General features: G+C 25.2%; 4 protein-coding genes across 4 annotated transcripts; all 4 read left to right on the forward strand.

The window, feature by feature from the left end:
* Positions 1 to 809: 809 nt before the first annotated feature.
* Positions 810 to 2,029, forward strand: LOC115034382. Its single transcript, XM_029491104.1, has 2 exons — positions 810 to 1,197; positions 1,291 to 2,029. Exons 1-2 carry the CDS (start codon positions 858 to 860, stop codon positions 1,503 to 1,505), a joined length of 555 nt encoding a protein of 184 aa, XP_029346964.1. The 5' UTR covers positions 810 to 857; the 3' UTR covers positions 1,506 to 2,029.
* A 4,655-nt stretch (positions 2,030 to 6,684) lies between these two features.
* Positions 6,685 to 8,966, forward strand: LOC115034503. The gene is made up of 4 exons (XM_029491759.1): positions 6,685 to 6,824; positions 6,912 to 7,274; positions 7,659 to 7,780; positions 7,855 to 8,966. Exons 2-4 carry the CDS (start codon positions 7,136 to 7,138, stop codon positions 8,077 to 8,079), a joined length of 486 nt encoding a protein of 161 aa, XP_029347619.1. The 5' UTR covers positions 6,685 to 6,824; positions 6,912 to 7,135; the 3' UTR covers positions 8,080 to 8,966.
* A 334-nt stretch (positions 8,967 to 9,300) lies between these two features.
* On the forward strand, positions 9,301 to 10,268 carry LOC115034447 (dynein heavy chain 10, axonemal-like). Its single transcript, XM_029491480.1, has 2 exons — positions 9,301 to 9,916; positions 10,094 to 10,268. The coding sequence occupies exons 1-2, from the start codon at positions 9,561 to 9,563 to the stop codon at positions 10,266 to 10,268; spliced, it is 531 nt and encodes a 176-aa protein (XP_029347340.1). The 5' UTR covers positions 9,301 to 9,560.
* Positions 10,269 to 10,916: 648 nt separating this feature from the next.
* LOC115034509 lies at positions 10,917 to 12,653 on the forward strand. Its single transcript, XM_029491817.1, has 2 exons — positions 10,917 to 11,169; positions 11,870 to 12,653. The coding sequence occupies exons 1-2, from the start codon at positions 11,074 to 11,076 to the stop codon at positions 12,347 to 12,349; spliced, it is 576 nt and encodes a 191-aa protein (XP_029347677.1). The 5' UTR covers positions 10,917 to 11,073; the 3' UTR covers positions 12,350 to 12,653.
* The last annotated feature ends 8 nt before the right edge of the window (positions 12,654 to 12,661 follow it).

A 12,661-nucleotide genomic window follows, 5' to 3' on the forward strand; every position in this document is an offset into this window, starting at 1 on the left:
AAATCGGTTTTTGGTGTAACTCTAAAACAAATTACCATACATTAAAATATTTTGATTTGTTTTGAACTGTTTACGGACATTTATTCAGTTTTCAATTTTTTTAGTTTTATTTTCTATGAATATCATTTGACTTTTATTGGTTGGATAAAAAAACTTGAAAATTTAACACAAGGCTCCTAATATATTGTTACAATAGGGTTTGAAAAATGTTAAAAATCCATATCCACAATTTTTTTTTATAATCATTTAAAGTTAAAATCTTAACAAAATACGTAAAATTCACGAAAATGTGCAAATTGTTTTAAATTAGAAATTCATAAAAATTTTTCTTTTTAAATCTAAGATTTAAAAATATAATGTAAAATTCTTCATAAGTTTGTCTACCTTTATAAAAAAAAGTCTACAATAAAGTCAAATTAAAATTTTATGAGCGCTTGAAGTACATATTTTTACAACATAGGATATTCACTCGATTTCTCTTTCTCATGTAGCGTTTTTCTTATTTTGTTGTAATTCAAAAACGAATAACTATAGGTATACATATGTAAATTTCTCTGAATATTTATATTTTCATTTTCTATACAGCAAACAATATTTAGAATCGTATAGAGCTGTTTGTGGACAATTTTAAATTTGTAAACATGTAATTCATTTGCCCTACCACAAGCTACGCTTATTGGGGTAAATTAATCAAATTGTACTATGTACCTATTTTTTTTTTAACTATATATCAATATATGCATTTGATTTTCTAAACAATAATAAAAAAAAATACTAAATTACGTATTTATATTTTCATTTAGGTGATTCAAGAAAAAATAATTACATTACCAGAACTTCATATTCATTTTGGATGTATGATTGGAAATCTTAATGCAGATCTCAGATATTTGTATTTTGTTAAAAATACAAACTCAATTATTCCAGTTTATGATTTAGAAGAAGAAGCTGATTTTTATATGCCTAGTCAATTTTTAATTGGAAATAAAGGTGGCTGCTTAATTAAATCCATGGAAAAAGAATTGGAAGAAATCTGGATACCATCTGTAAAAAAACTTTTAATCGATCCATTTTTACATGACTGTGTTACTACTCGCACTGAAAAAAATATTATTAAAACATTGGCATCAGCAAGTATACCATCAACATTTATACGAATAACTTGTGAAATTAAAGCTCAACATGATTATGAAATTCGTAAGTACCTAAGAAATATATTTTCATCAGTTACTATCAAATGTTGAAATGTTTGATACTTTGATGTTTATAACAATTCATATCCTTTTTTAGTTAGCGGAGAGCGTCCTGATGATTATGAAAAGAGACTTGATTCGGTTGACTTGGAAAAAATTATATCACTACGCGAACTTTTTATTCTTGAGTCATTACCACTGTATGATATAAATAAACTGGCCTCATCAGAACCATTGAAACATAACTTTTTAATAGAATTGCAATGTTTATCAGATAAATTAAAGTGGTATGGTATACTATGTTTTATCTAAAAGTTCTAGTACCCATCTACCTATTTGTTCAAAATATTATTTGAATTTAGAAACAAAGTAGGTACCTAGTAGATATCATATATGTTAAATATTAATATTATTTTGATTAAATATAGTAGGTACCTAGTAATAAGTAATAGATAGGTGATAGTCAGTATTTCCTTAATTGTTCATACTTTCATACTATCTTAGCATTTAAGAAACATATATAAAAAAGTTATTTAAATGATGCAATCCGTAACGAAAATAAAATATTAAAAGAACAAAAGTAAAACAAAAATGGATTTATTTAAATAAAATAATATGGTTTTTATGATAAAAATGTCGGGTAGGTACTCTCAGGGCTGGCTTTAGCTTTTTCAGCGCCCAGTGCAAGAATTATATTGGCACCCTCGTCCCTCACCCACTTTTTAAACATATAAACAGGCAAAATTAGGGGACCAGTTAACTTCAATAAAATTAACTTTCTCAGTTTTATTATTATTGTTTAGTAATTACTAATTATTAACATAAAATATATTTTGTTAATCGGAAGATACTTCTTTACAGAGGTACTAATCATAAAAAAAAATCGAAAAAAAGTTAAAGTAGCGTACTCCTAACTGATATATATATTTTTTAAATTAACACATAATGAAATACATATTTTTATTTATTATATAGAAATTACTAAAGATTACAGGTTTTTATGGCTTAAATTATATTTTAGGACAATAGATTACATGTTAAAAAGACAATCATTGAAAGCCACTGAATACTTAAGTGGTCTTACCAAAGAAAATGTAGAAGAAATAGCTGAAGCTCTTGAAAAAACTCCTGCTATGATTCTTCAATGTGTAAATATACTAGAAAATTGGAATTCAAAAATGAAAAATCTTTGTTCTAGTATTTTTGAGGTACCTAATTATTGTAATCGTAAAGTTATTATTGTAGTTTAGAACAAATTTACAATACATTTTAAGCTACTATTAGAATTTATATTCATCGTTTGATGATTGATTTTGAGAAATCAAGTTAAATTATATAATAATATCTTAAATAAAAATGTAAATAATCAATCAAATTCATGATAATTTAAAATAAATAGTTTCAAGAGCGAGAGACTATTCATTCAGAGTTTAATTTTTGGAAAAACAGCGAAGCATCAGTTAGATCAATTATTGATGAACTTGAATCTGAAGATACGAAATTGTTTCTCGATGTAGTAGAAAAAACATCAAACTGTACACAGGCAATTAAAAACATATGGGATGAATTTAAAATTGTTAAATTACAATTTATTCGTTCGTGTGGTATAGCAAAAGATAATTTAAAATATGTTTCACTCATCATGGAACATTATGAGGTATTTATATTAATTTATATTAATTGGTAATATATTATGCTATCTGTTGATTTTATTAGGGTAGGTTATTAGGTATTTCATATTACAAAGTATATTATACACAAATTTTAAGTTTTATATGCATTAATGCATTATATCTTAATAATGTATTTTGAATATTTACTATTTATTATGATAAAAAAAATATTTTTAGATTCTGAGCGGAACGATGAATGTATTGATTTTACAACGATATGTGTTTTTTTTGTGTCTGTCTTCATAATAAGTAGTCGAAATAATCCTTCAAATTTTGACTTCAATATCTTTTCTGGTGGGAAACTGATTCTAGTGAGTGCCTTCGGGATATCAATATTTCCAGTAAATTTCAAAAGCGTCGAAAAAAACATAAAAATTATAAGGAAAAACGGGAATTCTTACGCAAAATTGCATGTCAACAACATCGATTTTGGTTTTTAGTGAAACTTGTAAATTTTTCAAAATATTTGACTCGTTTAGTAAATCTTAAATTTAGTATTTATATACATATTTAATTTTCAATTTTCAATTTTTTTTTCTATAAAATATGTTCGTGATTTAAAAATTACGAAAATAAGGATCCTCATACAATATTACTAGAGCAGTTTAAAAATATTAAAGTTACATAGGCAGGATTTTTTATAGGCATTTAAAGTTAAAATATTGACAGCATTTATCAAATTGAAAGTTTCCAAATTATTTTGTACTTACTTAAAAATGTATAAAACGTCCAATTTTTATAGCTGAAATTTGAAATTTAATTAAGAATTTAATACAAGGTTCCATACTGTATTTTATACTATAACCAAAAAATCTAAAAAATATATAATCACAGTTTTTTTTATTGACATTTTAAGTTTAAATTTGAACGTAATTTATAGTAATGAAACGAAGAATAACGATTTTAGTTATTTAGTTATTTTATTGTAATTTAATAATATCATTCTAATATTATATTTTTGGAAAAAAATAATTTAACCTACGTCCTGCTGTAGTATTAAAGCCTATAATGCTCTAATAGTAAAATAAATATCTTTAATCACAATAATATCATAAAATTCACTTAGTAATATAAATTATAGGCTGACAGACCGACTTCGCACAAAATCGTTTTTCGTATAGGTACAATGATTTCATATCATTCAAATATAACACATCCATTACAGTGACTTCTCTAGACACCTAATATATAGCAGAGCGTTACCCACTTTTTTATTTCTTGTTTTTAAATTTAAATTTACTATAATTGTATCAACAATTTGAATGTGTTGAAAAATTACAACTGTCTTAATCAATTTTAGGATTTTATATCAGCAGATTTCAATACAATAATTAAAATTATACCTATTTGGTTTGATGATTTAAGAACTATATGGGTGTTATCGCCATATTTTGGTAAAGACGTAAATATGTTAAGATTGCTTTTGCAAATTTCAAATGGTTTATGTGAAAATGTCGGACGAAATTTGGGTGACTTAAAATTAATTTTTAAGTAAGTAATTACTAATTGGATTAAATAAATATATTTAAAAAATATAATTAGTGAAGAATATTAAACCATCTCTACACACTATATTTTATAACCTAAAAAATATATTTGGCTTTTACCCTTTGTTATTTTAGATGATTGAAATATATCATGGCTACTTTCATTATATTTTAGTCTAAAAAAATGTCTTATAAATCAGCATATTACCTAACACTTTTTTTAGAAATAAAAATATCGAAGAAATATCAGAAATGTCTTTTAATGCTACAAAAATGTTGGATGTCTGGTCAGCAGAATATTTAGAAACTAGAAGATCTATTGAAAAGTCTAAATTTCAACGTTGGGAGTTTGATAAATGTGTGTTGTTTAACAAAATAGAATATATTAAACGTATAGCAAAAGATATTCATGAAATAGTGATAGTGAGTATTTTGGCTTTACAGTTTACATATTATATAAATAATTTTTTTTCATTTATTATAAATACATTTACAATCCGTAAATTAATTTTTACATTACCAAAGTCAAAGTTATGGCGATTGGATAGGTGGTTGAGGTATTATATTTTATTTTATCTTAGCTTAATGGTAAACATTATCATAAGACAGAATTTAAAATAAAAATGCAATTTTCTATAAGCTATTCATAATAAGTAATAATATATATTATAACTTAAAATAAATATAATCTACTACTTATATAGTATTATATTTATATTAGTGGTGCTACACATAAATCATTGTCTTCGTCTTCAATACTTGTATCGCATTTGTGTTCAGAAGGACTATCGTTATCCATGTTTCAACTCTTAATTTTTTCAGATTTGCATAGACTGCTTCAGAGTGCATCTTACTCAGATTTACCCATAGCATCCATTTTTTGTTTATCACAGTTCTGCAATTTTTTTTTTTTGCTACAAGTATGATTTATTTTGAATTACATTGTTTTATGTGTGCCCAAATTATTTTACTAGGATTTAAATCTAGTTAATATGGTGATAATTTAAGAATATCATCATGATTAATAACAATGGCATATTCAGCTTTTTTTAAAAGAGGGGAGAATATAACATTTTATAATATTCTCAGACCATGTTATATATCGGTAAACATACGTTCATTGCTGTATCATATATTTTGTATGACAAAAAAAATCAAAGAGGTGGGAGTATGACACCCTCTACCTCCCGGTGAGCACGCCCCTGATTATAATGTATTTAATACGTTTTTATACTTTTAGTGTATTAGAAGTGTTTGAATCGTCAATCATGCATTGACACATTAAAAAAATCAAAAATAGATTTGATTTTTTCTACAGTTGTGTGTAAAAATTATTTTATAAATAAATGTTGTAAAGCAAATATAATAAAATTACTAAAATAAATGTATTATATCTTTATTTTATTTAGACAATTAATCAATTTTTGAACATTTTGGGTCCAGAATTAAGATCAGTTATTAAGGATATGATCGGGTTAGATGTTATGATAAGTAGGGTTAAATCTCTATACAAAGTTTTCGATGCAATCGATTTTGATTTATTTTGTGAAGATAATGTGGAAAATTGGAATTTATTCTTAAAAGAATTTCATTTGGAAGTATTAAGAGTTGAAGAAGAATGCAAACTTTTTATTGACTGGTGTTTTAATAATTTAAGGTACTTAAATCATTTTAGTTACTTTGTACCTATAGACCTATATTATATTAAAATAAAAAAAGCAGGTAAGTGGATGTCGATCTGCTGTACAGTAGGTTCCAAGTGAGTCACTGTATAATGGATGGTATTAAATTTGAATTCAATGATATAATATTATTGTATAAGAAAAACGATTCTGAGCGGAGATGGTTTGTCAGTCTGGATATTTTATATTGTTATTATTTATTTTATCATGTAAGTTGAATTAATATTATAATATTATAAATTTTTATTTGTTTCAATAGTGATAAACAAAGCGTTAGAAATTAAAATCTCATTTTTAGCGTTTTTTTCGTAATTTTTCGATATTTTTTTCCGTGGCATTTAATAACTATTGAGAAAATCCAAAAATGACCTCTTTAAAGTACCATCTCGATCCAATTTGCTAAAAGATAAGGTACTATATTCTGAAATCAAGGCACTCCTTCTGGTAAAATTTTGTATACAAGATATAAAAAAAAGAAAAAATAAAGAAAATATAAACACCATTGTACAACCAATAGCTTCCTCGCTCCGCTCAGAATCTAAAATAATAATTTGACTAACGTTTTGTGGTTAAAGCAGATTTTTTGGCTTGGTTAACGTTTTAATAAAATATCAATTTTTATAATAATTTTTTTTTAAATAAAGGTCATGTAAAGAGGCGTATTTAATTTTGGAGAGGCTTCAAAAATTTACTTCAAGACCTGTTTTTAAAGAGCAACTTAAAACCAAGTATGAATCGATTTTGAGACAGTATGAAAATGAGTTAACAACAATTGAAACATGGTTTTTGGTAAGAATAATGTACATTGTACATAATTATATTTATGTAATATTATTTATTCCGTATATTAATTATTAATATTTTTATATTATTTAGACTCACCAAAATATTCCTCCTGTTTCTCGACATCATCCTCCAATTGCTGGATCAATATTCTGGGTGCGAATGTTATTTGATAAAATTAAAGAGCCCATAACTGTTTTCCAATCAGCTAATGAATTTAATATGCCTTTAAAATTTAAGGTAAAATGACGAATCTTAAAATTATAAAGTATTATGAGTGTTGACGATTTTTTATACAATTATTGTAGGTTGTAGAAATGTATGAAAATATTGTTGATCAAATGAAATGCTATGAACGGTTAAAATTAATTGACTGGACAAATAAAGCAAAATCATTGGCTGTACGTCAAATGGATACCAATATACTTGTTTGTATTGGGACAAAAACTAATACAGGTAGATTTATTTAATTAAATATTATTCCATTATAATTATTATTTTTATGTATTATATATAATTATAAGCATCATTAAAACATATTATTATTTATAAATGAAAATGATAATTATAATATCACATATCCAACAATATATTGTCCTTAACGATGATAAACAAAAAAATAAAACGATAACTTTAAAAAAATAACAAAATAATTACTTACCTAACCACTCATTTTAGAATGAATATTTTTTCGTGGATAATTGACTTTTTTATAGTATATAATATTATTTATTACCTATATAATTTACTAGCGTATTATGTATTGTGTATTACTGTACGTATTATTTATCATTTAATGTTAATACATATTTTCAACATTTTTATTAAATTGTAATCTAGATCAATGTCATACTGAAAGTAATTTACCTAAAATTGAAGATTTAAAAGATTGGTTAAAGTGTTCCAGAAAATCAAATCAAATTTTATCCGATAATAAACTAATGTTCAAAACCAATTTTAATGTAAAAAATATATCTTTAGCTAACTAAACTATAATAAATAATTCCTTTACTGATTATATATTTTCTAAAAATAGGATCAAGTTTATGAGTTGATTGAAGAAGCAGAGATGATGGAAAACTTGGGAATCGTTTTACCTAGAGAGATACAAATGTTATTAGCTAAGAAAAATAGTTTGTTAGATGACATAATGAAAGTGAAAAATATGGTTAATACATATAATACATTTATTTCTTCTATGAGCAATTTAGAAGTAAGTTTTCTGTTAAAGATACCTACCGAGGGAATTTTTTTCTTTTGAATAAAGTTGGTTTTGGTAAAATTTTTTTTTTAGTACGTATACGTAGTATGCCTGAAAACCATTTTATAGTACCTAGTCTATTTATATACAGTAGAAACTCGATTAACCGTCACAGGTGGGACCAGGACTATGACGGATAATTGAATAGACGATTAACAGAAATTTTGCAAAAAAAGTATATACATATATAATTTACGTGTGTATTTTCAAAATAAAATTCATACTTATTTCGCTGGTTTTATGGTTTTACGAATTCTAACATCTCCAATCTCTATCGTTGCTTTGCATTTGACTATATTTGAGATACATGTTGCTCATTTTTTTCAGCATCCCGTTTTGTTTATATCATTCACGACATGTCGCTTTCGTCCAATCTTTAAATGGCAAAATGACATGCTCAGGTTTGTATTGTCGCTTAGCCATTTTATAGATCGATGCGTCAGAATTTTAGAAAAATTTTGATACCAATATCTCATTTTTGCCAAAATTGTCGCTCACGCCCTTTTACCTAATACGGCTCAATATTACAAACTATTTTTATACGCTGGATAGTTGCCGTGTTAGGCACCGCGAAGGGTTTATCGCGACCGTCTTATCGCCTAATTAACTTTTTTTTCGGGGGTGACTAATGACGGATAATAGAGAGTGACGGTAAATCGAGTGACGGTTAATCGAGTTTCTACTGTATTTTGTTAATGATTCCAGATTAATATAACAAATAAATTATATTTCTGGTGGGTAATTCTAATATACATATTTTAATATTTAATATTGTTCTATTTATTAGCTCGCCATATTAAAACACAAATTAAAAGATATTGAAGATTATTTTTATATGGGTCTCTCTCGTTATAATTGGCTTTCAATAAGTATAGATACATTTACAAACCATGGGTTGATTTTGATAAATAAAACAAAAAATCAGTTGATCAATATCAAAATAGTGAGTATATTTATTAAGACATTGACATAGGTACCTATTATATTAAATTAATTGTTAATATTCAATGAATTTATTTCCTTAGGTTGAATCTCATATATCAAAATTGATAAAATCGTTTGAAAATCTGAATTTATTTCCATTGAATATTTTAATCGATAACGATTCAACATCAATGGTAATTATTTCATTCATTAAGCATATTATGTAAATCATATTAGCTTCGTATTTTTTTAAAATAAATTTATTGTATTTATGCATTACATATTAGAAGTACAAAATGTTACCTATAAGTTATGAACGCTTTGGTTTTAAAGAATTTCGACATATTATTACCAATTACCAAGCAATTTCAAAGTGTTTAATACGTCTGGAACTATATTTATTTGGTTCAAAGAGTGGTATCTGTAAACCTATGTTTGGGTTATATTTAAGTTATAAAAATATGATACTGAATTCTATTTTTAAGTAAGTCTATTTACTTAATTTTAATAGGAGTGAATTTATAATTATTCTATATGGTAATTGTATTGTTTAAAGGATGTATTTAAACAACTTGGATTATTACAATAATGCTTTAATAAGTGACAAACCTCTTATCAAATTGATAGTAAACATAACTGATCAAGAAATTACCATAGTTCCTAATTTGTATGTCACTTATAATACAATTTTAAGAAATGTAACAAAGTGTTTGACATGGTTAAAAGTTTTGCCTGTTTGGCAAATGGAATCATGTAAATATTGCTTGACGGAAGAAAATAAATGGAAGAATGAAAACTACAAGAATACATTGTATGAAGAAATAATAAACAATAAAGCTATTCTAGAAAAAATAGAAATTCTTCGTAAAACTTCTCACGGTCTAATGGTCGATGTGAATAAATATTTAAAAAAGTATGTAAAATATATTACAAATTAATATATTAGATAACTACATTTTTAGTTGTTTTTTAAATTTTGAAATACAATTACCTACTTATTAGTTAATTAAATAATGTAAGTACTGTAGAAGTCCAATATTATCAAAACGGTATTGGTAACAAAAATATTTCTTTAATATAATTTATGTAGATGGAAACAATTCAAATTCTTATGGAAAGGATCAAAAATAAAAAATAAAGGATTTTCAACTACAGATACATCTATTCAGGATTATGAAAACATTTTTAACGACTTAAAACGACTTCTATTATATTTTTCAACGATGTCATTACACAAAAAAATACAATGCATCAAGTATGTTTAGTACTTTAGTGTGTATGAATTATGTTTTCTTTAATTATGTGTATTATTTAAATTTCTATAAGTCACTATTTAATTAAATTCAGATGACGTGCTAGTGTGCTGCCACGTGCTACGTGTTGTTTCCGTCTTACAAATGTTCAATATAACCAAAAACTGTTTTACGGATAACAACTTTACTCTCTCTATATTTATAGTAGAATCACCAAAATTCCATAACGCATTGGGATTTGGGAAGAACTTTACCTGTGACGTAGCGTTTTAATTTTTTTGATAACATTAACTAATCATTTTTAATAATTAAATTTAAAAAAGAAAAAAACCTAATGTTCTCAAACTGATAACTTTAATTGTATTTATGTTATCCAAAAACTAAAAACTATTTTTCACGGGAGTAAAGTAGTTACGCGCAAAACAGTTTTTGGCTATGTTGTACATTTGTAAGACGGAGATAACACCGCACACTGCTACCCGCACGTCCTCTTTAGTCCCTAAATGTTTATTTATAGTAATAATAACTATCATTTTTTATGAATACCTACCTATATTAGTAATAAATATGTACCTATATTTTTATTATATTTATTTTTTTATCAAGATAAATTAAATTTAATGCTGTAACTTTTACTTTTTATTGTTTTTTTTAATTATTTTTGTACTGGATCATTAATATTCTATTTATTTTTATTTCACCCTTCGATTATTTGATTTTAAATAACTATTTTAAGAATAGTTTATGATAGTGTCAAAAGTTTTTCATTTATAATTTTATCCAATTTAGATTAGATCTCAGTCCAATTATAAATCAAATGAAACTATACACGCGTGAATTGATATTATATTTTGCTGATCAATTAATAAAATCTACGAGGGAAATGATGCATCGGCAAGGGGATAAATTTGACGTAAGTGATAAATAATTAGTAAAATTTAAAAAAAATCAGTGATTATGAATCATATTCGTTTAAAAATTAATACCTACCTATAAAAATCATTGTATATTTCATTATCTCAATATTTGTATTCTATGTTTTCAAAATACTGGATTAGAATTAAATTAAAATATGAAACATTATATAATATAACGTTAGTTCAATCTAATATTTCTTTGGATGATTCAGTATGTATAAATATTTATGTATTTTTATTTAGCAAGTTCTTTTATATGTGGGTACTGGATAGATTTTATTTTTTGTGATTCTATGATACTAAATATTACCAGGCTTATTATATTACCACACTTCACCAAAATATAAAATGTACCTTAATGTTACCTTAGTTGATTATTATTATATATTCTTATCTATAAAATAAAAATAAAATTTATCAACATTATTTAATAGAAATGTTTTATAGCTTATAATAGTATAGTATTATTATTATCCATGGGCGGATAGGCCATTTTTAGCCTAATATGAAATTTTAAAAAGGGCCCATGAAAAAACCCGCCAAGGATTCATTGCAATAAACGATAAAAAAGGGACCCATTGCCCAAATACGGAGAGGGAATTTCTTGGCTTTCCAGTAGGTCTATCCGCCTGTGTTATTATCTTCATATACATGTGTATTGTGTACATTAAATATATATTGTAAAAATAATTACAGACTTTTAAAATGCTGACAAATGATGATATAAGAAATAGTGAAGATTTTTACAAAAATCTTTATATAATAGAAGAAATTAGAACAGAACAAGTGAACGTTGAGATATTTTTTCAAAACTTAAACCACCGTATTTATATTTTGGAAGAAATGGGAGTTATTATGTCTTATGAAGATCTGACATATATTTCATATATACAGGATGACTGGACAATGTTACAACACATTGCTTCAGAAAAGAAATTATTTTTAGAAAAAGCCAAACTAATTTGGTCCCATACCGTTAAAATCAATATTGAAATGTTTACAGTCAGTATAGACACATTTTTGGAAAAATATGATCAGTGTGGCCTTAAGAAAATTAAAGATGACTTAGATTTAGGACTTATTTTAATGAATGTTTGTAAAGTATTAATCATCTTTTGTAGTTTTGTAGTTGAATATTTTAATAATACAACTATGTTTATTATTTTAGGAATATGACTGCAAATTTACTGATTTTATGAAAACAAAAGAAAAATTAGTTAAGGAGGAAGAACTATTTAATTTAAAATTATTAAATACAGATCGATTTGATAGTTATTATTCCGAGTTTCAATATATGAAGCTAGTATACTCATTGTACAAAGCACAAAAGTCGGACATTGAAAAGTGGTCAAAAATATCATGGTTTGACATCGAAATAGAATTTGTTCGTGAAGCATTTGGTGCCCTTATGTTAAAATTTAAGACCCTGCCTATCTTAGCACAAGATACACACCCTGCAAAGATTTTAGCAAACTATTTAAAGGAGTT

Source organism: Acyrthosiphon pisum, chromosome A3 (assembly GCF_005508785.2).
Source record: "Acyrthosiphon pisum isolate AL4f chromosome A3, pea_aphid_22Mar2018_4r6ur, whole genome shotgun sequence".
In the NCBI taxonomy this organism is placed as follows: domain Eukaryota; kingdom Metazoa; phylum Arthropoda; class Insecta; order Hemiptera; family Aphididae; genus Acyrthosiphon; species Acyrthosiphon pisum.